General features: G+C 40.5%; 1 protein-coding gene across 1 annotated transcript; it reads right to left on the minus strand.

Moving 5' to 3' along the window:
- Nucleotides 1–257: 257 nt before the first annotated feature.
- On the minus strand, nucleotides 258–27,526 carry SERPINB5 (serpin family B member 5). The gene is made up of 7 exons (XM_043508413.1): nucleotides 27,445–27,526; nucleotides 14,183–14,360; nucleotides 10,989–11,126; nucleotides 7,930–8,047; nucleotides 5,808–5,950; nucleotides 3,599–3,766; nucleotides 258–1,862 (listed from the first exon to the last, which is right to left on the minus strand). The coding sequence occupies exons 2-7, from the start codon at nucleotides 14,354–14,356 to the stop codon at nucleotides 1,470–1,472; spliced, it is 1,134 nt and encodes a 377-aa protein (XP_043364348.1). The 5' UTR covers nucleotides 14,357–14,360; nucleotides 27,445–27,526; the 3' UTR covers nucleotides 258–1,469.
- Between the last annotated feature and the right edge of the window lie 251 nt (nucleotides 27,527–27,777).

A 27,777-nucleotide genomic window follows, 5' to 3' on the forward strand; every position in this document is an offset into this window, starting at 1 on the left:
TCATTACATAACCCGCTTTAGCACAATATCTTTAAAAAACTCATTCAGTATTTGGAGATGCAGTAACCACCCTTCTGATCTCCTGTTTTCACCACAAAACAATTTTTTAAACAAAAAAAATATATCCAAAGTGTGTCTAGCTCCTATCTGTCTGCAATATCAATAGAACAGGATTAAAGGGTGGGCATGAATATAACAGAAACCAATTTTTGGCCTTTGAACCACAGTTTAAAAGTAGACAACTCACACTTCTTTTTATAATGCTTTATTCTGAATGGTATAAGGTAAACTAATACTGAACACATGCAGCAGGAAGACCTTAGCCAAAAATTAAACCTACTTACAGTGCTGTTATATTTAGCTTGAAGACCTTGTTCATAAAAAAATATCATTTTTCCATTCTTGCATAAAGAATTAAATATATTAATCTAATCCATGTTAATGTCTGGATTTCCTTTTTACACATCACATTAATTGCGGGGATTGTCTTTAACTACTCCTCTGAAGTCAGAAATGACAGGCAACACAAGCCTGAGACGTGTGGCAGTTCTAGCTCCATAGAAAATGTTTGGTGCATTCAGTATTTCCAGTTTTCATTTTCAGAATATGCACAACATAGGCTCTTTATAGCTGGAACTGCCACTGAGCAGTAGTGTAGTCGAGGGTAAACTGACTTTACCTGCTTCTCACTTGGGGAATATGGAGTTCAGTCTAGGTTAATTTACCCACTTTAGGTAAGGTAATATCATTAATTATTTTATTGTCTAGCACATTTCTTCCCTAGATATCGCTGCAGTTTATGAAGGTGAATAAGAATTGTTAACTCCGTATTACAGATGGCAGCCCCAGTCCTCCAATAGACTGTGTAGACACACTGCTCAACCCAGATAGAGTCTCACTGTTCCACTCAAGCACACCAGTGCACAGTCAACCGAAGGATCAGAGCTATAATCCCAAATGTCAACATACTTATTTATTTACTTTTTTGGAAGTAGGAATACTTTAAAGGTTTGGGAAGATTCTGGATACATCACAAGGTAAATTTATAGAAAACTGAGCCAGCTTTCATTATGAAATTCCAGATCCCTCACCAATTCCAATTCACCTTCCTCGAGGAAAATGTACTTTGATTTAATTTTCTTTTAGAAAAAGAAATGCATCAGAGAAACATCAGAAAAGAAAAAGAAATGCATCAGAGAATGTTTGTTTGCTGCTGGAGATGGGGTATTTCCTGATAAAAGACATGAGATTTCCTGTGTGGTGGTAAATTCCTTATTTTAGGTGAGTGAAACAAAAGGAGTTAAATTGCATCGTTTTATATGACTGCTGCATGTGAAAAGTACATGGTGCTGCCTGTTTGATATATGAACATCTTAGATTACCTTTCAGTGGTGGTACTCAGAGTGCAAAGCTTTACAGAAATAAGAATCACAACAAACGGATTCTGCTTTTCTCAATATATGCCCTATTTAAGGAGAACAGAATCTGCCAGAAAGAATAATGTTGCGAGTTTTGTTGTGCCTAAACAAGAAGATGAATGGATGGTCAGCTTTAAATTCATCTTTGTGTTGCAGGATCCGATATCCTGGTACCTCTCTCAATTCAGCACCTTCTTCATTTACTTCCAGAGAGACTCTATGGATGATCTGTGACAAAACTACGCCCTTAGTCTCGGACATTTCAGAGAAGTCTGCTACATTCTCATTAAAAATATCTGTCATCCCCAAGCTTTCCAGAACAGGCTTCAGATCGTAATCCCCTTCCATCTTAAATTTGGGAAGAAACACGTTCACTTTGGTATTGGCCATCACACTGGGATTGGTCCATTGTACTAACGTCTCAGGAGTGAGCACCTGTTCAAGCTGAAAGAATAAGGCAAGTGAGCATATCAATGGTCAGTTTAAGGGGAAAAAAGACCCTCCTCACTGTCCTCCTCCCTTCAAAAACCAAAGATAAGGGACTTAAAATTGCCCTTGATATATAGTAATTATCATGCCTAAGGGTAAATGGTGCTTTCAGTTCCATTGATAGAACTCTGGTTTAACTCACTGGTGTAGGTTTCTACAGTAACTCCATTAAATGAGTATAATCTGGTCCTTAGCACATTACAAGTACTGTGTGAGTAATCATCACAATAGTTCTGTGAGGTAGGTACCTCAGGGAAATTGGGAAGGACAGGTTAAGTGATTTGCCCAAGGCCATGTAGAAAGTGAAAAGGCAAAGCTGATACGTGAGCCAAGGCCTCTTGATTCCCAAGCCCACGAGCAAAGGAATTGCTGCCATTTGAACTAGACAACAGACTCAAGCTTCAAAATTCTGATCTGGATCTAGATCAGCTTTGTCAGTGTTTGTTTTCAGATATTTTATTTGGCCCAATACCTGAGGGGTGTGCAGAGCAGGCAATTTCATTGGAATCCACGATGAACTTGAATTAAAGGAAGGCTCATGATCTGAACACAAATTCCATGTATAAATGCTACTACCCACAGACCTGCATGTGCTTATGCTTGTGCTAACATGATTAGGGCCAGATTCTGAGATCCTTACTCACAGTGAGTAGCACAGAGGTAAGTGGGGCTCCTTGACCCTTAATGTCTGAGCTGTGAATGGTGGTGAACCACATCAATTTATAACTTTATAATAAAATGACACTAATGTCGTTCCTCTTTAGAGGATGCTTTTAAAAATTTCTTCCAGTTTGTGTGCAGTTACAGTGAAAAAGCAAATTGTTAGAGATAGTCAGGCACCCTCTGCTCAAAATTAGACATTAAAAGCCTTAATTAAGCCTCTCATCTGTATAATAAATCACTAGTACATACCCATTGTCAAATGAGGGAGACTGGGGCATGAAAAGTGAAGTGACTTGTTTTTTTACTTTGAACAAGTTTGGGTCAGAGCTGATAAGAGAACCCAATAATCATGACTGGAATGCCCAGACCTACAAAGATAGTTAGGTTCCTAACAACCTTCTATTTCAATAGAGAGACAAGGTGGGTGAGATAGTATCTTTTATTGAACCAACTTCTGTTGGTGAAAGAGACAAACTTTGAGAATGCTGAGTAAGTTCTAAAGCTTGTCTCTCTCACCAACAGAAGTTGGTCCAATAACAGATATTACCTCACCCACCTTGTCTCCCTGACATCCTGGGTCCAACATGGCTTCAAATACACTGCGAATTTTAATTTCAGTGAAAGTTAGAAGCCTAAGTATCTTTGTGGATCTGGGTCTAAGTGCTTTGCTATAATCACCAGGCTACACATACATTAATATGGAAACTAGATCTCTGGGCCAGATTTTTAAAGGTATTTAGGTGCCTAAAGATGCAGTAAGGCACCTAGTGGGCTCTACAAAAACACTTAGTCCTAGACACAGCACTCCAAGTGATTCATTTCCTTTAGCTGAGGTGGAAATACAATTTCACAAACATGACATCAGGTGCAGAGAAGCAGAAGGAGACGATTAACTCCTAAGGAACCAATATCTTGTTCCCTTCTTAGTAACTTGAGAGTAATACAGAAAATATACATTAGAAGCAGAATTATTGTAAATGAAATGCTTCCCTTGGAAATAACACTTAAACCTTGTCTATTTCTCTTACCTGTTCCAAGCCAGTGGTATCATCCTCAATCTCCTTTGGTAGCAGAATGAGCATGCTCATGTGCTTGTTGAGGCAAGGGAGCTCAAGGATTGCCATTTTTAATTCCTTTACATAGCCCAAGCAAAATGTAGCTTCCAGGTTCATCATTTGCACTGGTTTCGTTTCAGTCTGTAAAACATACAGGGAACAACTTGGCAGCCCCTTTCTTTCACAAATGGGATGGAAGGAAGGAAAGCGTGTGTGCTTGGATGAGAGTGGTACCTATGCATCATTTCTTTGGATTGGGGCATTTGTTTGCCTTCATTCCAGAATGACAAACATGGGTGGAAATGGCCTTCTAATAATGGTGGATCAGGATTCTACTTAATAGACTGGGGGACACTTTGGGGAGGTTTCTGAAGACAGGAGGTTGCCTCAGATGGGTGGCCTCTGGTACCAATTTCACTGTAAATTACAATGTATAACATCTAAAGGGCATTGCAATATCAGTACCCTAAAGCACTGAAGACATGCCAATGGCTGAGGCACAACATAATCAGCATGGGGTAGCAAAAAATTAGCAACAACTCTGCTACAAGCGGAAAGCAATAAGAGTGCCCCTATTTTATAAAGAACCTTACAATTTCCATAAACTGTTTTAGTACTAGTCTGGAAGGAACTTTGGGGGTCCAACCATACAATACAGCCAAATGTTCCCTGTCATTAACATTTTGACTACTGTCAAACAAAACTATTAACTGATCTTGAGCTGGACCAACATATCATTGACCCAGTAAGAAAATAACGGTCCACATTACACATGCCAAGGACATGCTATTTCACTAGATGACATTTCATTGGCCTGAAATGTTCCTAGTTTGTAGATGACCTTCAGCTAGGTGCTCCAAAGCTCTAACGTGAAGATCTAGATAGCTTTGCACCATCTCCCTGCAGAGCCCAGACACTGTTGTCTGTGCTTTCCCTTTAGAAACCAGCTTAGTGTCTCCACTCTGATAAAATGGAAATGTTGCTGATGGGTAGGGGGAAGCATTTGGACTAAGGAATGGGCAGGAACTGTGAGTATGCCTTCTCTGGGAGGTGCAACTAGCCTTCACCAGTGCTGTTAACAGTCTCTGGGTTATGATGGAGTCATTGATGTCTCTGGATCACCAGGAGTTAGTTGTAGTGTGTTGTACTTTTTTCAGTCTCTGCGTGGCCCACAGGCTGTGACCATTCTCTTTGACACAAATCCCACCACAGTGATCTACTGTTCTGTAACTTCTAGACTGGATTTCCATAATCTGAGCTATTTAAGGTTACTTCACGAGTATGTGAAGTCTTCAGCTAGTGCAGTGATTTGTCTCGAGCTGGGGAGCCATTCTGAGTATATAACACCAATATTCTGTGCCCTGCACTGGCTACCTCTTTGGTTTAGGGTGCAGTTTCTGGTATTGGTTACAATCTCTGGGGTGCAGTTGCCTGTGAGATTGCACTTCTCCCTTGCTCACATAATGGCAGTTAACGGTCACCCTTTCTGTCAATGACACTCTAGTCATAAAAAGAAAAGGAGTACTTGTGGCACCTTAGAGACTAACAAATTTATTAGTGTACTACTGCGGTTCTCAACCAGGGGTCTGGGGCCCCCTGGAGGGCTGCAAGCAGGTTTCAGGGGTCCTCCAAGCAGGGACAGTGTTAGATTCACTGAGGCCCTGGGCAGAAAGCCATGCAGGGCTGAAGCCCAGGGCCCTGAGCTCTGCTACCTGGAGCTGAAGCCAAAGCCTGAGCAACTGAGCTTTGTGGGTCCCCAGGCAATTGCCCTGCTTGCTACCCTCTAACGCCGGCCCAGGCTTTTATATGCAGAAAAACAGTTGTTGTGGCACTGGTGGGCCATGGAGTTTTTATAGCATGTTGGAGAGGGGGGACTCAGAAAGAAGAAGGTTGAGAACACGTGGTGCAGTAAACTTCACAGCATAGAGAAAAATATATCTGGTAAGTTTTTTTCAGATCATAGAAACTAATGAAGTGGGGTCTTTGAAACTGAGTCTTTGAAAGGTTTATATAAAACCACCAACCCATTAAAATGTTAACTCGTTTAAGCACCCAGGCTACAAAACAAGTTTCAGTAGAGAGCTCCATGACAGCATAGAAATACTGAAGATTTCTATTTCAATTCTTCCAAACATTTACTTACTTTGAAACAGGATTATTTAAATGCCTTTTTTAAACATACCTTGTTGATTTTAAAAGAACATTCTTTGATTTGTGCCTCTGGGAACTTCTTCATCCAGTTTGTTACAAAATAAGCTGTGTTAACCAGGAGGATCTTAGTCTGGTCATTTATACTCCCCTCATACAAAATGTTCTCCATTTTACCTATGCACACGTTTTTTAAAAAAGCATGTCATTAATAGAATACAGCAATATTGGTGTTCGAATAGTTGATTACTCTGCCAGATTACAATACTAGGGTTGGCTAGATACTGTACTCACAGATGAGGAAATTTAATTCAAGAGGAAGACACCCTACTTGTGATTTTAGTATTTGTAGCACAACCCGGGGGGGGGGGGGGGAGAACCTGCACTTCGAAATGATGCAAAATATTTATTTTGTGTTTTATGTGGTGTTGAAATCCAGATGATTTTTCCTATATTGGGTATATTATAATAAATAAATTTCTTAAAAGCTATTGAACTTTCATTTTTAGTGAAATAGTTACAGGTGTTTATTTTATTTTTATAGTTGGTTACATTTTTTACAAGGAATATTTTAAGGACTGGAGACCAAATTCATCTTGGGTGTAACTGTCTTGGAAGTAAAGGAGCTTAATGAATTTGATCCATTGTGGTCATGGGTAAATAGCAAGTGCTATTATGAGAGAGCTGCAGCCATTCAGACACTAGATACAGAAGGGTAAGGGGCTAGTGAGCTGCAGCCTTCTATAGCAAGTGTCTTTGAGATACAGTTTGTAATACAGGGAGCAAAAGGCAAAGTTCAAAGCCAGTTGCTGCTAATTTCAGATTGAGATGGTATCAGACAAATGGAAAAAAGCAAGAAGTGCTGTTTCAGTTATAGTACACTACTAAGTACCGCATGGTATGCTTTAAAGTCATATGAGTGTGGTTTTTGTTTTGTTTTCCAGACACTCTAAAATTTTAATAATGTCATGAAAGGAACTGGATTGACAGCATTCTAGACTCATAACTTCTCTTTATGCACAGTTTTAGGCACAAAATAGGCAGTACAAGCTACTTGCACAATCCCATCTGTGCCAGTTCTGGAAGAATGAAAACCTGAATCATGTACATCTAACTTTAAAGACCTACCACTGGGGTTACTAGTGACCAAGAAATCCTGTGAGTGCTCAATAAATACACAGTGCTATCAAGCTCTGTGCTACCAAACTCAGCAGCAGGTTGGCAAGAGCTGGGAATGCAACCCCCTTAAGGAATTCTGCACGCTCTGTCCTGGGACCATTAGTCTCCTGGTCACTGATTCAAATCTGGTATCCATTGGCGGTGTCCAAAATATCATTAACTTCTGACAGCTGTTTGGTGGCCTTTTTGATATGAGTAAGTGATCTCAGTCCAATTCTTACATAAAGACATATCCAGATAAGGAAACATCTCTACCTTTTGGCACCTTTATGTCAGCAAACAGGTCAAGGAATGAATGGCCTATATGAAATTAATTGAAAAACCCCCACAAAATCTGGAATCTGGGGAACATTTTCCATTAGCATATAACTTTAAAGCAGGTCATATATTGGATTAAAATTATTAATACGATTCTTTGAATGTTTCTTTAGGCCAGAATGTGAACCCCTTACATCAAAGAGCAATTACTCTCAGATTGACCCATTGAAGTCAAATGTGTAATTTCTCACCAGGATAAGGAAGGCTTTCACAATCTAGTCCTTTAGTTCAGTTTCACTACTGCATCTTTTCTAGATCAGAATATATTTAACATCTTTATCTTAAGGATCACGCTAAAAAAAGCATGTTCCTGTTTCTTTCACTATATATTTATGTCTGAAAATGTTAACAAAAAATGTCACAAGGGAACAGAATTTCCATTTCTCTTCAGGTTTCAGAGTAGCAGCCGTGTTAGTCTGTATTTGCAAAAAGAAAAGGAGTACTTGTGGCACCTTAGAGACTAACAAATTTATTTGAGCATAAGCTTTCGTGAGCTACAGCTCACTTCATCGGATGCATCCGATGAAGTGAGCTGTAGCTCACGAAAGCTTATGCTCAAATAAATTTGTTAGTCTCTAAGGTGCCACAAGTACTCCTTTTCTTTTTGCATTTCTCTTCAGAGACGTTAACTAGGGTCTCCTGTATTAAACTATACTTGCCATCGGTTAGCTCCGACACAGATTTGTTGATCTGCTGCCTGGTTTCCTCAGTTTTTTCTTTGAAGTCTACTAGTTCCAGTTCAGATGGAAAGGGTCTCTTGGTGGCATTGATAAACTCCTGAAAGATACACAGAGTCAAATACATCCCTGGTGCAATTCTACCTCAGGGGTTTATTTGACACAGAGAGATCCTGTGATTGTTATCAACTCAGAGGTTCAACAGGAGAAAGATTCAATTGTATTACATGAGGGAATAAACTGACCTATGGCCTTTAAAAAGTGCCCATTTTACCACAATTTGAGAAGATAAAATGACATCACATCCATGGTCTTCCTATTGCAAATGATTGGTAAAAACAGACTATTCACACAATCTACATCCTCAACATCCTGACAATATATTTGAAGAGTTTAATGGATGCTTTTAGGTCTCCACTAAAATAAGGCTGAAAAACAGTTTACATGATTACAGTTTACATGATTGTTTTCACTGGATTTTAGCTTTCTGAAAAAAAGCTTTGGGGCTGAAATTTTCCATGTTTGAGTTCTGTCCAAAGAAGGTTGGTTGGTTTGTTTGTTTGTTTTAAATTTTGAATGAAACCTCTTCAGCCCTTTTTGAGTTTTGCAAGTTGAAAAAACAATCACTTTCTTTTTCTTTTTGTCACACTTGTTTTTTCCCACACAAGTAAAAAAAAAAACAGCTGAGCTTCAAAACTTGATATATGTAATAATAATGTGTGTGTATGTAAATTAGGGGCACACTTATACACCCTCTTTTTTTGAACCTTTGGGCTCACGAATTTAAGATCTGAAGAACTTGAGGTTACATAAATCCTTAACCCAGCATAAATGCCCATTGTGCCTTAAAGCCTTTTTACTGTAAAGATTTCAGGAAGTTTAAATATTTATGCAGCTGTAAGGAAGCTGACATTCGTACCTGATGTAAATGTTTAAGTTAGCAGAAAAGGTTCTTAACCATCTTAATTATATGAGGTTATTCTAAGAGTTGATGCTGCCTTAATGATTTTCCTTTGTAAAACAATCTGGCACATTAAATGCAAATAAACCCTGTTAATGCAAAGTTAATTGCACAGTGGAAGTCTCCAAAAATCAGGAAATGCCTAAGTTAAGGTTCCCAATGTAATGCTGATGTACCAGTATTGCATGTAGTAATTCAGCTCCTGTTTGTCGGATAAACGTGTAGCTTAATATATAGCTGTTCATCATAAAAGACTTAGCATAAAACCACACAGGATGTGCAATGCAGAAGTGTTAATGCTGCTACTAGAAACTTAATTTTTTTCACTTTCTTTTTTTGTTTTTTTTAACTTTTTTTAAAGGTAAAATTACAATAAAACTTTAACATTCTACCTTGTACATTACTTAATTGATGGTGTTTCTTATTTGACACAATGTTTCCATCTAATAACAAATATTACTACTAAACAAATAGGGAGCAGATACAATAATACTTATATAGCGTGCAGCTTATAGGCAATTTTATTTATTTTTTTACAATATTGTAATTCTATAATGCATGCCTATTTAAGATCATAACACTATAGCTCTTCCTGGTGACCCTAAAAATTGAATGGTCCTCCATGTGGTGACCCTTTATAGGAGTCATCAGGTGATACAGATCTAACAAAGACTAATATACCCGCTAAAGAGTATTATCACAAGAGCCTTTTAGTTAGCTTCCACTAACCACTCAATACTTTAAAATAAAATGTAAGCATGTCTTGTACTTGAAAATTTCAAGCCTGATATTAGGGAAAAGAAATTGTAATTGGTGGAAGTTATAGAGTAATTATTTGGTCTTGTTTTTCTTAATTTAAAGTGATACTAACTTGATATCAAATCAGTTTCCAGATGTCAGTAAAAAAAATAGTTTCAGGTAACAGACTGCCCCTGGCTCCCCATTCTAATTATTGTGGTTTTACAATCACAAGGAAAATGACCCAAAATGAAAACGTGAAACTGACTCTTTAGGAGAAACGATGAAATTGACACTACACAGAATCCTGTTAAATGTTCAGCCTGGAAAAACAGAGAAATAGATTTTTTAACTATCTTTAAGTGATTACAGTCTCCAAGGTCAGTGGTTCTCAAGCAGGGGTCTGGGGCCCCCTAGGGGGCTGCAAGCAGGTTTCTGGGGGTCCTCCAAGCAGGACCAGCATTAGATTCACTGGGGCCCAAGGCAGAAAGCCAAAGCCCCACCACATGGGCCTGAAGCCCAGGGCCCTGAGACCTGCCACCCAGGGCTGAAGCTGAAGCCTGAGCAATGTAGTTTCACTGGGGCTCCTGTGCTGTGGGCCCCAGGAAATTGCCCTGTTTGCTATCCCCTAACGCTGGCCCTTGCTCTTATATGCAGAAAACCATTTGTTGTGGCACAGGTGGGCTGTGGAGTTTTTATAGCATGTTGGGGGGCCTCAGAAAGAAAAAGGTTGAGAATCCCTGTCCTAGGTAAAACAATTTCAGACAGTAACATTTTAAAGCTGATTAATAGTGTTACTATGTTGTGCAGGGTCTTCAAGACACAGAAAAGTCATTTATGTTTGATGGGAAAGGGAGACCCAGGGGAAGGGGAAAATTTTGATGTAATCATATATTTAAAGATTATCATAATGATTGTGCACAAGGAAGCAGAGTTAAGGCAGCATGGGCAACTTTAATTCTGGCATTTTGTAATTTCTGAGCACTTGACTTTGTAACTTTGTTTTTTATTTCAACAGTCCATGCTAATGTATAGCTAGACAGAAATTAGTAAACTACCATTCTGTCAATTTTAAGTAAGGGGGCTTGCTTTCTAAAGTTACTACAATAGCATGGATAGGGAGAGATTTTTTATTATTAATAACTTGTTTAGTGTCAACAGTAGGCTAGGCATTTTGATAAGTTGGCTTGTTTAAAATGCAGTTTAAGACATTTTAATTCTGAGGCCAATACAGTAACATCCAAACAGAGACAGTCTATTATGTTAAAATAACCATAAGGTCTGTATGGCCAATCAATACACTGGCCAAGCAGCCTATCAAATGTATTCCTTAACTACTTACCGTGGTAGGGTTAAGAGACTTTTCTACATAGAGCCGTTTGACCATTTTCAGTGAAAAGAAAGAGCTGAGTTTGGAAACATCAGACGTTACTGTTTGGAACCCAAATAAAACATCTTTGACATCTTCTAAATGGAGTGCCTGTTAATGAACATGTTAAGATATTATGCGTTTTTCTTGACTTAAAACCCCTAGCTGTTCAGTAATAAACAGTACTAGTATGTGGCCACTGTCATTGCTCCTTATATTTACAATGGTAACAAAGCTTCTTTCTCCTCTTATAAGCCCTGTTTGCAAATCTCACATAAAGCTAAAGTCCTGATCCTGCAACGTTATTTGTGGAAGTAGTCCCACTGAAATCAATAGGACTAGTCATGCAAGTGATGCTAATCACATTTGTCTTTTCAGCATTGGGCTGTCACTGTGTCCACAAATTCCAGTCCCTCCAAAAAAACTTCGAGTAACCTCTTGTAGCTTGAGAAAACATCATTCTTAGGATCAGGACAGCTGAAACTTTTTAAACATTTGAAGCAAATTACAGAAGCTTTATTAAATTATAACTTTAAGGTAGGGAAATATCAGTAGTTCAAACTTCTTATGCATTTACACCTTCCAAAGAATTAGTGAACAGGGAAGAGCAGTTTTTAAACAACCCAATGGTATATAAACTATTTGGGGGTGGAGGGGAAGCGGAAGCAGAATTGCTTAAAGAGTAATCATATGCCAGCAGCTACAGTGACATGAAAAATACAGCTGACAATTGGGTAGCTAACTCAGAAATGCAAAGTCCAAGCATTCAAAAATCATGGTCAGGTTCCAAAGGATCATGAGATTTAAAAAAAAAAAAAAGTGGATTCTTTTTGTCTTCTGGTTTCTAAGCCTTTCAGGTAAACTCCGGTCATGTTTTTATGCTTTTCTCAGCAACTATGAGGGCTAGAAACTTTCTTTTTAATGTAAGCAGTGGGTTTTTTTTACTAATTGCCTTCCTCTAAGAGCCAGGGCTTTAAGAAAATCACCAAATATTACAAAAGTCACAATGAAATCCTGAGAATTGACTATACTGCTACCCCTTTAAATGTAAGCGCTGATTTTGCTTTTGGACAGTGGGAGGAGAATTTCTAGCAGTTTCAATTTGAAGATCGCCTTCTAAATGTAAATTAATCAATAGCATTAAGTTTGTCACACTGTTTTAAATAAAAAGCCCCGCCCAGCTCTCATCGACTCCCCACTGGTCATTACAGTGTCTATTTCAAGTTCCTGAAATGAGGGACAGGCAATAGTAGAGTATAATTGCCTTTTCCCCACATCATTCCTTCCCCAGTAGATGTAATCCGTTCACTGCCAGTGTGCATACACTATGTCCCCCGCCACCTTATTTATTCCCCTGCAAGTGTCACCCTTTAAGTGCCCCACCTCAGCAGGTATAAGAGAGAACACAAAATGACTGATGAAATGTTCAAGTATGATTCCAGAAATTTGATTGGCTAATATATAGAGCATTATCTCTATGGAGATGTTGTGTAAATACCAATGAGGCGCGCATCTCCTACAGAAAAAAGAAAAGCTCCAAGCCTACGTCATCTTCTTTCCAGTTTGTCTTTGTAACCATAGAAAAATTGTCTTGGCCAAGCCTCACCCATTATCTCCTCATGAAAAGCCCCATACCTTGATTGCTATTGTTTAAGCATGGGAAATATATCTGTATGGCAATACAGCATATATGAAGTAGTTAGTAAAGCTGCAACTCTGTAAGTTATCCAGCAGGGGGAGACTCTTTAGCAGTTTGCACATCAGCAATACTTCCAGAGCTATATCAGGGCTTATTTTATCCAGGGACACTGGCACCTGGAAAGGAAGAGTCTATGGCACACTAGTTTGCCACGTAGTAGCACCCAGGGTGGACACTGAAACAGGGCACTACCAGTACATCAAAGCACACTGCTACAGAGCACAAAGGCAGTACATCAAAGTACACTACATACCTTTCAGTGCACTGTAGCTGTGTCCACATGGGTCATCACTGCTTGTTCTACTGCATTAAGCTTCTCTTGACTACTTTCAGGGGAAAGGGTGAATCTTATTGCCAATGGAATTAAGTACTTTTAGAGTAGAACCTCGGAGTTATGAACACCAGAGTACAAACTGACCAGTCAACCACACACTTCATTTGGAACCAGAAGGATGCAGGAATTCATGGGGATAGTGGATGGCTGAGTGGGGGTTTCAGGCCACATAGGGATGGAAGGAGGGGGTGGCTGAGTGGAGACAAAGGGACAAATGGTGATGGGGGAGAGAGTCAAGGGACACCTGGGGACGGAGGAGGGGCTAGCTGACTGAAGTACAGGACCACATTGGGGGAGGGGATGCAGGGCCACAGCGGGAGGGGGTGGCTGAGTGGGGGTTTGGGTCACATGAATACAGAGGAGAGGGGGATAAAGGGATACATGGGGATGGGAGGAGGAGGGGTGGCTGCGTGAGGATGCAAGGACGTGTGGCGATGGATCAGGGATTGGCAGCTTTGGCACATGGCCCGTCAGGGAAATCTGCTGACAGGCCAGGAGGGTTTGTTTACAACCCTCCAAGTTCATACACAGGCTCCTTCCCAGCAATTATTTTCCTCTCCCTAAGCTCCTCCATTAACCCTGATTCCCCCAAGCCTCTGCACTGTTTCTGAGGGGTGAGGGAAAATATGGTTTTGTATTTTAGTTTTAATTAATTATTACTCAGAGTTCTGCATTGCTATGTCTAGTAAGGAATCTATTTGTCAAAAAACATTTCCTGAATCTTTTTTTGTTGTCTGTATTGTTATAGACATAGCTGTTGAGAGGTATTTTTAAATAAATTACCAACTGAAACTGGCATGATTATTGTGTTATTTTGACAAATAAAATACGCAGAATTTTGCAGAATTTTAAAATATTGTGCACAGAATTTTTATTTTTTTGGTGCAAAATTTTAAATTTGGGGCACAAAATTCCCCCAGGAGTAAACCCTGGTCTGAAAGAGATGCAAGCCTTGGTGCAATAGACCAATATCACCTAAACCATGCGCTTTCCCCCACATACACAGGTTGGAAGAGATTTTACTGTATACTATTACCTAGCAGGGGAGTTCAACTTTAAAAAGAATAAGTAAATACATAGTCTATAATGGCCAGTTGCATAATTTTATACCTAAAAGTGAAACTAGAGGCTCACCTTTATCATTTGGGTTGCGGTGTCACCTTTGGTAGCTTTATATGCCAAAGCAAGAGAAGTTGAAGTACACAGTGGAGCAAAAACAATATTGGCTGTTTTGTCCTTCTCACACAATTTTTTGAACATATCAACTGCAAAGGTAGTGTTTGCTAGACGCAAAGCATCGATAGCCATTTTCCTGAAACGGAAAAAAAAAAAAAGACCAAGGTGACTAAAAAATCTACCACTTGCTCATTCTGTAAAGATTTCTGGGGTGCAACACTGATTTGTTCATCATAACAGCAGTGGGAAGCGGGGGAAGTTTGGTCAGATCAAGATAAAACAGTGCATGTTGAGGCACAAAGGGCCAAATCTGTATTTAATCTATTTTTGATGTCTACAATTAAACTACACAGATTTAAAAGGTACCTCTCCTGTGCTCTAGGTACCCCGGACACTGAAACACCCCTTTATTTGTTTCATTGACCTTTGTGTCTCTTGGTTCACAATGAACTGTTCCATCAAAGCCTATGATGAATTTTTGTGCATGTCCATCTTCTAGAGCAGAAGTTCCCATTCCCAGATTGTGACTGGCGGTCCTCACACTAGTGCTCAGCAAAGAGCAGGCTAGTCCTGTAGGCTGGGATTTTCAAAGAAGCCTAAATGAGTTAAGTGCACTTTGTATCCTTTTGAGACTAAATCCCATTGAAATTCAATGGGAGTTGGGTACCAAACTCCCTTAGGTTTCTATGGAAATCCCAGCTAGGGTGCTGACTTATCATTTCCAGCTGTTTACATTGCAATTGCTTTCCTAAGATTTTTTATATGTAAGCAATTACTGTCATTGCCACAGGGATGTTTAGGTGATCTGTAAAATCAGGAAGGGATTGTCCATGAGACAATCTTTGTATTAAAATGTGGTCCTTGCTATGAAAGTGTTTGGGAACATTTTGATCTTGTAGACTGTCAAGTTATTGGGAACAGATTTGGGCCAAATTCAGCCCTTGTGTAAGAAGGTGTACCTCAGCTGTACTGTAGTCTATGAGCCAAATTTGATTAGTAGGATTTAAGCGTTCCTCTGAATTTACAGACGAATATGGCCCATTGGTTTAGTTAATTTGGGCCATTTCTGTCGCCAATACTATGATGTCTAGAAGATGGATGTTAGCTGTGAGAGTGCTGTTACCAGAAAAGAGAGCAAAATTATAACAAAAATTTGTCATGTAGGGCTGTTAAAAACGTAAGTGAATCCAGACAATCTCGCATTTTTATATATTGCCTCCAAGTTAAGTTCTAGGTTCAGATCCTGAAGATCCACATCCAGAATTTTCCCCCCTTAACATGAAAGGGAGAAAGCTACTTTTGTAAGAACCTTTAGGTTTTCTCTAAGTTTCAGTGAACCTTTCACAGTCTATTTACTTCCATTTGAGATGGGCCTTTTACTTGACTAGCTACTTAATCTTTTGCTGCATTCTCAAACATTTACTAAGCTATTTTACAACTCTGTCATCATAACCAGAAAAGATCCCATTAGGGTTGCCAACTTTCTAATCGCACAATACCGAACACCCCTGCCCTGCCCTTCTCTGAGGCTCCACCCCCACATTCACTCCATTCCCCCTTCCTTCCATCGCTTGCTGTCCTCCATCCTCACTCACTTTCACTGGGTTGGGGAAAGGGGTTGGGGTGAGGGAGGTTGTGAGGGCTCCGGCTAGGGGTACAGGCTCTGGGGTGGGGCTGCGGATGCAGGAGGTGTCTTCGGGCTGGGGCTGAGGGGATCAGAGTGTGGGAGGGGGCTCAGAGCTGGGGCAGTGGGTTGGGGTGCGGGAGGACCTGTGGGCTCCAGCTGGGGGTGTGGGCTCTGGGGTGGGGCTGGGGATGAAGGGTTTGGGGTACAGGAGAGAACTCAGGGCAGGGGATTGAAGTGCAGGAGGAGGTGCAGGCTCTGAGAGGGAGTTTGGGTGCAGGAGGGGGTTCTGACCTGGGGCAGGAGGTTGGGGTCTGGGCTCTGGCCGGGCAGCACTTACCTCAGAAGGCTCCCGGTCAGCAGCTCAGCGGGGCTGAGGCAGGCTCCCTGCCCACCCTGGCTCCACGTGGCTCCCGGAAGCGGATGGCATGTCCCTGCGGCCCCTAGATGGAGGGACCAAGGAGCTCTGCGCACTGCCCATGCCCACAGGCACCATCCCCGTAGCTCCCATTGGCTGCAGTCCCGGCCAATAGGAGCTGTGGAGTCAATGCTCTGTGTGGGGTTAGCGTGTGGAGCTCCCATGGCCACCTCTCTGTCTAGGGGCTGCAGGGACATGCTGGCTGCTTCCAGGAGTCGCGTGAAGACAGGGCAGACATGGAGCCTGCCTTAGCCCAGCTGCACCGCCAACTGGACTTTTAACAGCTGTGCTGACCAGAGCTACCAGGGTCCCTTTTCAACTGGGTGTTCCACTTGAGAACCAGACACCTGGCAACCCTAATCCCAGTGGATACAAGCAGCAGAGTATATTGGAACTGCAATGAGAACCACTAGCAATGTGGACTAGCCTATTCAATATTGCATGTAGCAAATTCTCTTTTTTTTTGCACATTGTGAAAGAATTTGTACACACTTGCCTCCATTTACATAGTAAGTGCAAAGACTTCTGACTGTAAATTCTAACATTTGTATGCACAAACTATGTAGGTGTGGTGTGCATGCACATTGCTATATGTACGCAGAGAGATGCTGCATAGAGGACCTGTTGAAAATGTGGCCGTTGCTGTTTAGTAGAGACTTCTGAAATAAACAATAGTATTTGTAAATTGTATGGGATTACATATGTGTGCATATTAGTGTCTCCTGTACACTAGAATTAACTTGTCATCTTAATAGTCAAGGTTATTTTATTAGAGAGGGCCTTTTATAAGAAAAATAGCTTTGATTGCTTTTTAATTAACTTCTATATGTAATTCTAGACTCACTTTTGTAAAGAATTTGGAGATAGCTTTTGTCTATAAAAGATACTATGTAAAAAGATTATTGAAATGTATTGCACAATTTAATAATATAAGCAACCAAATGGCATCATACCAGGTTCCTGTTTAAAAAACACACCTAATTTATACTGCATTCTTGCAAGGTTTTCTTAGCGTCAGTGATTATTGGCAATGGATTAATTTGCTTCCAAGATGCACCTGTTTCCCAGCAACCTTTCAAAGTATACCAAATGTTTTGGTAAACATATGCCATGAATGTTCTATCACATTTTTACCTAAGCTGTATGCCACATTGTGGTGTGCAAACAAGGCATTGGAAACATGCCTTATGCTTTGTGAGGCATAAGGCAGAGAGCCATGTGTCTGCTACCACCCAAGAATTGCAACCAAATCTATGCCACACACTCAGACCCACAGACAGGCATGGCTTATTCCTAGTAGAGTATAGCTCATTAATTTTACATTTTGTATTGAGCTCTTACATAAATGTATTTTTAAATTTTGAGAAGCAAAAGTTATGCAGTGTATCCTTCCATTGTGAGAAAAGCATTCAGAGAAAATAGCAGAGAAAAGAAAAGAGAAAAGCACTTATTGTTTTGACTTATTTGCTTTTAAGTTTCTCTATCTTTTTTTCCTTTTCCTGGACTACAATAACTCCTCACTTAACATTGTCCCAGTTAACGTTGTTTCGTTGTTATGTTGCTGATCAATTAGGGAAAATACTCGTTTAAAATTGTGCAATGCTCCCTTATAATGTCCTTTGGCAGCTGCCTGCTTTGTCCACTGCTTGCAGGATACTCTGGAAGACCAGCCCCTCCTCATGGGGATTAGAACCAGGCGAGGCCAGCAGCCCCCGCATCAGCTCCCCTAAATTCCCTGTAAGATATGTGGCTCAGCAGCTGCCCAGCAGCAATTCAGGTGGTCCTCCCGCAACTGCTGTGCTGCTCCTGACCTGCCCTCTGCCTTGGAGCTGCTCCCCAGAGCTTCCTGCTTGCTGGGGGGCGGGAAGGGGAGGGGTGCTGATGTCCCCCTGTTCCTGCCCCTGTCCCCCGCTCCGTACCCCAGAACGGGGGAAGCTTGCAGGAATCTGTTGCTTCCTGTCTGAACTGGCTGATCTGCTTAAAAGGGCAACATACTTGAAATGTGGTCAGCGTACTTAAAGGGGCAATGCACATCTCTCTCTCTCTCACTCATGCACGCACCCCCCCAGCACTTTGGAAAGTCAGTGCCTGTGCAGCCATGCATGTGCTGTCAGGAGAAGGGAGTGGTGTGCTCCAGCTGGGTAGCGTGGGCTCATCATCATGTTCAGTTTTTGCAGGGAAGTGTTTGCAGCTACTGCCCTGTATCTATTGTGATTCCTCCCTCCTACCTCAGTCCATGCTGTCTTGTAGAGTGTGAGGCTACATTAACAACAGCATATTAATTCTTGAGGGCTCAGCTGAGTGCTAGTTCATCATTTAGCAGAAAGGCATTCCCTGGGAAATATCCCACCGTCTGACCCATCTCCACAATCATTCATTGCTGTGTACAATATTAAACTGTTTGTTTAAAATTGTTTAAAACTTATACTGTATATGTATACAATGTCTTTTGTCTGGCAAAAAAAGTTTCCCTGGAACCTAACCCCCGCTATTTACATTAATTCTTATGGGGAAATTGGATTTGCTCAACATCGTTTCGCATAAAGTCACATTTTCCAGGAACATAACTACAACGTTAAGTGAGGATTTACTTATTTAAATTTCTTCTCCATACCCCAAAAGCCAGGCTTCCCTTTCAGTAGTAGTTTAGGGCTCAATAGCCACTTTAAACAAAACATGAAATATAGAACAGTTACGAGAGACAGGGAGGAAAGAACAGGTGAAAATTGACCTTTTATTTCTCCTACAGTCTCTTTCTCTCTTATGAACTTGCTAGTTACACACATTCACTTTTATGTGTGTGCATATATGTAAAATATTACATACCCATACCCTTCCCAAGCAGCCTGCATTATTACATACACATCTCTCCCATCACCAGCACACACGTTTTAACTCGTTTTCCCACCCTTCTAGTATAATGAAAGTAGGGATTATTTTGTTTCATTTTCAGTAATGTGGTCCCAGCCATGTGCTAATGGGAGTTGGTGTACAAGTGTGACCTCATCAAAAAGATAATGGACAATTGGCTTCCTTGGCAAGACTTAACAAAATGTAGAATGAAATGTGCAACTTATCTGAAAGATTTTCTTCTTAAATGCTAAACTATTCACCATCAGAATAGAATATTACACCTGAATTTGGTCCTTCCAGATTGTAACTAGAAGATTCTACAAAGCCATAATAGAATTATTATTCTCATACTTAATGCAAATCATTCTTCTGTGAAAATGCATGTGAGTTAAGTGTCTGACTTGGTTTCCAGAGAGTAAGAGTACGAAAATTTTGCTAAATTGAGTGAAATTCTTCTTGCTTATTCCAGTAAAAAGCTGCAAAACAATGACTTTGAAATCCTTCCCTTCCATCTCTTTTGCTAAGTCTGATAGTGTTGGAGAAACAAGAATGGATATGACCAAAGATTCATGCTTCTTTTGTAATCAAGTGTATTTCTTACTGAAAATTGAAAGTATTGCATGAAGAACCTTTCATTGTACTGTATATTGATCCAATAATTAATCCTATTTGAGAGGCTGTTTGCCAAATGGATTCTATTTTGGGTGATAAACTACTCGACATTTATAATTTCTTTTTTCTAGTGACCTGACTGCCATCAGTAAAACATAGAATGTTTATTTCAAAAGGCTCTAGTGTCATCATTTTCCCTAAGATACTGTATTGGGATTGGAAGAATAGTGCCAAATCCATCATTTTTTTCACATGCATGTATCAAAGATTGTTGCTGTGGGTTATAAACCAAAAGGGTTTTCATCTGGTTCTGTTCTTTCTGGTAGTGTATTACTCTTCTTTGGAATTTCTAGGGCAGGCAGAAATCACAGATAGTCTTCACTAGAGATAGGTTTATGATGCCCTAAGGAGAAGTTGGAGATTATGAAGGAATGACATCAGGGAAGGCACAGAGCACATATAGTGTCTCACTTGATCTCCTAGTAGGTGGGCAAGATCTTTCCTGGATGAATGATAGTTAGCCAAGGAGTGGCTGAGTTGGGCAGCGTGTCTGCAGACAAACCTCCTTGGCTTATAGCTCTTGAAAATGGAGCCAGGAAAAAAGGCTGAACCCCACCCTTCCTTCTGGCATTTGGAGAGAAGGGGAAAAGGAAAGAGCCCCCAGCAATACCCTTTTCCCCACAAGGGTGGGGTTTTATTTGTCTTTTTGAAAGTGTAGGAATCTATTCCTGATGTCCCAGTCTCCCCACCCCCACTCCCAAAACTCTCACTGGAGCCATGCAAGTGTTACTCAGCATTAGGGTTGGGCTAGTTCTTACTTCCTGAGCATCCCCACTGGGAGGAAGCAAAAGGCACTTTCATTCTGGTGACATCCATCACACTCTCTTGTCTGCCCTAATTGGGGTGGATGAATGAGTTAGTAAAAATACCCAGCCTGAACTTCACCCTAAACCTTGAGCCAGATAAAATTCAAATGTTAAGGAAGGTTTGGATCAGTCTGGATAAACATCTGTGATCAAATCAGAGCAGCTGGCCCACCACAAATCTTTAAACCTAAAGTACTGTGGTGTCCTATAGGAATCAAAGACAAACATGGTAGGCTTCCTCTGAGTCATGGAATCTCAGCAGACCAGATCTGAAGACAGTAATTAGTCCACATCCAAGAGAGACTGGGAGATCTGCTGAGGCCTCACCATCCCCCACACCCAACTGAGTTGGCAGACTGTTAGCAAAGATTATGATCCCTATTGATGGTAGGACATGCCTTGGATCCACACAGAGATTAGAGAAAATACAGAAGAAGTATTACCCTGTGTCCAGATTGGAATGTTCAATCTATTGATCTTTTGTATTCAGAGGGAAGGGATCAAGAGGGAGGAACAAGTGAGGAAGGGAAAAGATGGGATCAGAAGAAAACAATCCATCTGGGTCAAAAAGAAGGCAGAAGAATGTGAATCAGAGAAACAGGGAGGCTAAAGACTTCAAAGTGAGGAAAAGCTTAAGGTAACCATTCAAAGTCTGCATTATCTTCCTTAATAAAATCATTTCAGCATCACGCAGAACCAGCTTCAAACTCTATCAATACCTTCAGATCATTGGTTTTAAATATCCTTTCACACGGAGCAGTCATGGTCAGATTATGGGTGAATGAGGTTCTCCTATCAGAGATATATGAGATTTAGAGGCTTTTAACTTGATATCTAATGTTTGAAAGGAAGCTACTGTATTAAATATTATGGAATATCAGGGCCCTTTAAAGGTTAGAAAGCCTTGGGCCATGTCCCTCATTTCCTTGCCATTAAAGCCTTGGGAACAGGAACAGGAATAGCTAAAGAGAGGAGGTTTGGGACTTCTACGGAAGGAAAGCCCATTAGCAGACCTAGAAAGACTATACTGGTGTATTTCTAAAAGAAGCAAACTGTAAAGCCATTAATCTTGAGGTTGAAAAGGATCCTAAAGGGAGCGGGAAAGAATCCCCTAATTATCCTTCACGTGGGAACAAATGATACAGCTAGATTCTCGCTGGAAAGTATTAAGGGAGACTCTGCTAGGCTGGGGAAGACGCTTAAGGAAATTGAGGCTCAGGTGATCTTTAGCGGGATCCTTCCTGTTCCTAGAGAAGGGCAACAAAAGTCTGACAAGATTATGACTGTCAACAGATGGCTTAGGCAGTGGTGCTATAAGGAGGGCTTTGGGATGTATGGCCACTGGGAGGCATTCACGGACAGAGGTCAGTTCTCTCGGGATGGACTTCATCTGAGTAGGGAAGGAAATAGACTTCTAGGATCGAGGCTGGCACAACTGATAAAGAGAGCTTTAAACTAGGAATTGGGGGGAGATGGATGGGAGATGTCCAGAAAATCTCCACGCCAGATTTTAGCATTGAGAGGGAAGAAGATGAAGTAAGAAAGGATACAGCCGTGGGTAGGAGAATGTATATAAGGAGCGAGGGCGGTGTGGATACTAGTCTAATAGGTTATACTGGCTGTAGAATGACTGTGCCTAATAGGGTACAAAATGTGAGCGAGTCCAAACAGCAAAAATTAAGATGTTTGTACAACAATGCGAGGAGTCTAGGTAACAAAATGGAGGAACTAGAGCTACTGGTGCAGGAAGTGAAACCAGATATTATAGGGATAACAGAAACATGGTGGAACAGTAGTCATGACTGGACTACAGCTATTGAAGGGTATGTGCTGTTTAGGAAAGACAGAAACAAAGGTAAAGGTGGTGGAGTAGCATTGTATATCAATGATGAGGTAGAATGTAAAGAAATAAGAAGCGATGCAATGGATAAGACAGAGTCCGTCTGGGCAAAAATTACATTGGGGAAGAAAACTAGTAAAGCCTCTCCTACGATAGTGCTTGGGGTGTGCTATAGACCTCCGGGATCTAATTTGGATATGGATAGAGCCCTTTTTAATGTCTTTAATAAAGTAAATACTAATGGAAACTGCGTGATCATGGGAGACTTTAACTTCCCAGATAGAGACTGGAGGACCAGTGCTAGTAATAATAATAGGGCTCAGATTTTCCTAGATGCGATAGCTGATGGATTACTTCATCAAGTAGTTGCTGAACCGACTAGAGGGGATGCCATTTTAGATTTAATTTTGGTGAGTAGCGAGGACCTCATAGAAGAAATGGTTGTAGGGGACCATCTTGGCTCAAGTGATCATGAGCTAATTCAGTTCAAACTAAATGGAAGGATTAACAAAAATAAATCTGCAACTAGGGTTTTTGATTTCAAAAGGGCTGACTTTCAAAAATTAAGGAAATTAGTTAGGGAAGTGGATTGGACTGAAGAACTTATGGATCTAAAGGTAGAGGAGGCCTGGGATTACTTTAAATCAAAACTGCAGAAGCTATCGGAAGCCTGTATCCCAAGAAAGGGGAAAAAATTCATAGGAAGGAGTTGTAGACCAAGCTGGATGAGCAAGCATCTTAGAGAGGTGATTAAGAAGAAGCAGAAAGCATACAGGGAGTGGAAGATGGGAGGGATCAGCAAGGAAAGCTACCTAATTGAGGTCAGAACATGTAGGGATAAAGTGAGACAGGCTAAAAGTCGAGTAGAGTTGGGCCTTGCAAAGGGAATTAAAACCAATAGTAAAAGGTTCTATAGCCATATAAATAAGAAGAAAACTAAGAAGGAAGAAGTGGGGCCGCTTAACACTGAGGATGGAGTGGAAGTTAAAGATAATCTAGGCATGGCCCAATATCTAAACAAATACTTTGCCTCAGTCTTTAATAAGGCTAAAGAGGATCTTGGGGATAATGGTAGCATGACAAATGGAAAGGAAGATATAGAGGTAGATATTACCAAATCGGAGGTAGAAGCAAAACTGAAACAGCTTAATGGGACTAAATCGGGGGGCCCAGATAATCTTCATCCAAGAATATTAAAGGAATTGGCACCTGAAATTGCAAGCCCATTAGCAAGAATTTTTAATGAATCTGTAAACTCAGGAATAGTACTGAATGATTGGATAATTGCTAATATAGTTCCTATTTTTAAGAAAGGGAAAAAAAAAGATCCGGGTAACTACAGGCCAGTTAGTTTGACATCTGTAGTATGCAAGGTCCTGGAAAAAATTTTGAAGGAGAAATTAGTTAAGGACATTGAAGTCAATGGTAAATGGGACAAAATACAACATGGTTTTACAAAAGGTAGATCGTGCCAAACCAACCTAATCTCCTTTTTTGAAAAGGTAACAGATCTTTTAGATAAAGGAAATGCAGTGGATCTAATTTACCTAGATTTCAGTAAGGCATTTGATACCGTGCCACATGGGGAATTATTAGTTAAATTGGAGAAGATGGGGATCAATATGAACATCAAAAGGTGGATAAGGAATTGGTTAAAGGGGAGACTGCAACGGGTCCTACTGAAAGGCGAACTGTCAGGTTGGAGGGAGGTTACCAGTGGAGTTCCTCAGGGATCGGTTTTGGGACCAATCTTATTTAATCTTTTTATTACTGACCTTGGCACAAAAAGTGGGAGTGTGCTAATAAAGTTTGCAGATGATACAAAGCTGGGAGGTATTGCCAATTCGGAGAAGGATCGGGATATTATACAGGAGGATCTGGATGACCTTGTAAACTGGAGTAATAGTAATAAGATGAAATTTAATAGTGAGAAGTGTAAGGTTATGCATTTAGGGATTAATAACAAGAATTTTAGTTATAAGTTGGGGACGCATCAATTAGAAGTAACGGAAGAGGAGAAGGACCTTGGAGTATTGGTTGATCATAGGATGACTATGAGCTGCCAATGTGATATGGCTGTGAAAAAAGCTAATGCGGTTTTGGGATGCATCAGGAGAGGCATTTCCAGTAGGGATAAGGAGGTTTTAGTACCGTTATACAAGGCACTGGTGAGACCTCACCTAGAATACTGTGTGCAGTTCTGGTCTCCCATGTTTAAAAAGGATGAATTCAAACTGGAGCAGGTACAGAGAAGGGCTACTAGGATGATCCGAGGAATGGAAAACTTGCCTTATGAAAGGAGACTTAAGGAGCTTGGCTTGTTTAGCCTAACTAAAAGAAGGTTGAGGGGAGATATGATTGCTCTCTATAAATATATCAGAGGGATAAATACAGGAGAGGGAGAGGAATTATTTAACCTCAGCACCAATGTGGACACAAGAACAAATGGGTATAAACTGGCCACCAGGAAGTTTAGACTTGAAATCAGACGAAGGTTTTTAACCATCAGAGGAGTGAAGTTTTGGAATAGCCTTCCAAGGGAAGCAGTGGGGACAAATGATCTATCTGGTTTTAAGATTCTACTTGATAAGTTTATGGAGCAGATGGTATGATGGGATAATGGGATTTTGGTAAGTAATTGATCTTTAAATATTCAGGGTAAATAGGCCAAATCCCCTGATATGGAATATTAGATGGATGGGATCTGAGTTACTATAGAAAATTCTTTCCTGGGTATCTGGCTGGTGAAACTTGCCCATATGCTCAGGGTTTAGCTGATTGCCATATTTGGGGTCGGGAAGGAATTTTCCTCCAGAGCAGATTGGAGAGGCCCTGGAGGTTTTTCGCCTTCCTCTGTAGCATGGGGCATGGTTGACTTGAGGGAGGCTTCTCTGATCCTTGAAGTCTTTGAACCATGATTTAAGGACTTCAATAGCTCAGAATGGGTGAGGTTTTTCATAGGAGTGGGTGGGTGAGATTCTGTGGCCTGCGCTGTGCAGGAGGTCGGACTAGATGATCAGAATGGTCCCTTCTGACCTTAGTATCTATCAATCTATGAATCTATCTATAATCACAGGGAGGAGTCAAGAAAAAATTGAATGGGGAATAAAAAAACTGCAGCATAGACTCCTTCTGTGTCCTTCCTTCCCCACCCTATGGAAATAATAGGTTAGCATCTGTACAGCTGGCCAAGGCATAGTGGCATCTTTTAAGCACAGTTAGCTTGTGACCTTGCATTTGATTTAAAAAAAAAAAACTGGTAGGACAAGACTTTATAGAAAAGCTTCAAAAATAGCTGGGAGGTTTTAGAACAAGTTTGAGGACTCCTGACAGAAAGGAGTTTCTTGGTGCAATACAGAGTTTTAACTTCATTCCTGAATGCAACAAAAATCTTCACAGATAGTAAAGAAAAAGCAAACCTAATCAGAGATCTACACATAGCATACTCTATTACAATAGGTAATAACCAGGAGAATATTGATATTCATGTTGAGACCTGCATGGTTCAGAGGACTGGTAATATGATAGGAAGCTCTTAATCTCTGCGTCTCCCATTTTGAATCCAGATGAATCAGACTCAGCAGTAACCAGTTTTGTGAAAGTGCTCTGTGGGAAATGACTTTGGTCTCAGGCCACTTTGTAAAAAACAGGTTTCAGAGTAGCAGCCATGTTAGTCTGTATTCGCAAAAAGAAAAAGAGTACTTGTGGCACCTTAGAGACTAACAAATTTATTTGAGCATAAGCTTTTGTGAGCTACAGCTCACTTCATCGGACAGTAATCTACAATACAATAACTACCAAATAGACATACTTGTCGGCAGTCTAAGTAGAGGAGAAGCAGTTAAATCAGCTATGGAGAAGGACCATCTATTCTGAGAAGCAGTCCCCTGAAAGAAGCATAGGGCACCCTTGTGTGGGGTAGTGCGTGGAACCCTGTGTTGCTGCTATCTACACATGGGAATAATGATCAGACTTGAATTTCCGGAGCTGTCAATATAACCAAGATGTTCACTTTAAGACTGAAACTGAATGGAAGTTTTCACTGAGTAGAGTAAATAGTGTCAACCTCCCATGTCCATGCTTGATGTGTAGGACACTGACCTTTAAAACAAAAATGGGCTCAATTCAACCCTTAAGGAAGAAAGGTATAAAAGAACTAGAAGGATTTTGTTTGTCCTTTTTAAAAGAAGAAGAAGAAAATAAAACTAGTTTTCATATTGGCAGATCATCCAGTGATGTATAAAGGAGAACACGTGAAAGATATGATCTCCTCTGAACTGTCATTTCTTTAAAAGTGCAGGCCTGCTCTGTTGACTTCAGTGGGAGCAAAGAGTTTTACACTGATTTTATTGGAAGAAGAATAAGGTCCTGTGTCAGGGGATATGAAAGAGAAAGCAACTTTGGGGAAAGGAGACAAATTGAACCAAAAAATTTACTGTGCCTAGTACATATGGAGTGAATTAAGGAGACTAAACAGCCAGGTTGAAAATCAAAATGATTATTAGGTTAACATCCCAGCCCCACAGCGCAACCTAGTCAGGAGTAGTCATAGTACACAGAAAGCAGAGCAGAGTGTACACACCCATATAGAAATTGACAGGAAAATTCCTTCTGCTGCAGAGGCTCTTACAACAATTTAATAGTCTAAATCCTAAAACACACTTGAAGGGTGCCTTGACCATGTAATACACAATCAGCCAGTTGTAACACAGGGAAAGTAATTTCTACAACAGAAAGTATGAAGATTTTAATCATTCCTACTCTTTTCAACCACGGCTACCTGATCTTATTCACTATTTATGATACACCCTTTCAGTGGAAAGGAAGGTAACTTAGGAAAAGCAATTGGCTTTGGATGGAACTGAAAAGCTCTACTGAATGAAACAAAAGAAATACATCCCACAGTTTAAAATATTATTTTTTTCTTACTGGCCTTTCTATCCCACTTGCTGATATTTTACAAGGATATTAGTTAGAGGTGAGTAAACAATTTTGATCTGCACTTACCTTGCTAGGCAATAATCCTGGTAAATGAAGAGACAAAAATTAAATCGGCACAGCAGAAAGCACTAAGTGTTTGTGGTGCCACCCCACAGAGCAGAAAGAATCTATTAACTCACCTGACAAGTAAGGCAACTCCCACTTTCCCAATCTTAATTTGTGCATAGACTCTCTCTTTTTTTTCCCCCTTAATAATCCTTCTTGGCAACTCACACATAGCAGAAAAATAATGATTCAGACTGGTGCTGCTATTGCTTGCACAGCTCTCATAACTGACAACATGCTCCAGCAGGCAGAAGCAGTCTTTGGACGTTGCCTTCAGATTACAAGAGCACTGGA

Source organism: Dermochelys coriacea, chromosome 2, assembly GCF_009764565.3.
Source record: "Dermochelys coriacea isolate rDerCor1 chromosome 2, rDerCor1.pri.v4, whole genome shotgun sequence".
In the NCBI taxonomy this organism is placed as follows: Eukaryota; Metazoa; Chordata; order Testudines; family Dermochelyidae; genus Dermochelys; species Dermochelys coriacea.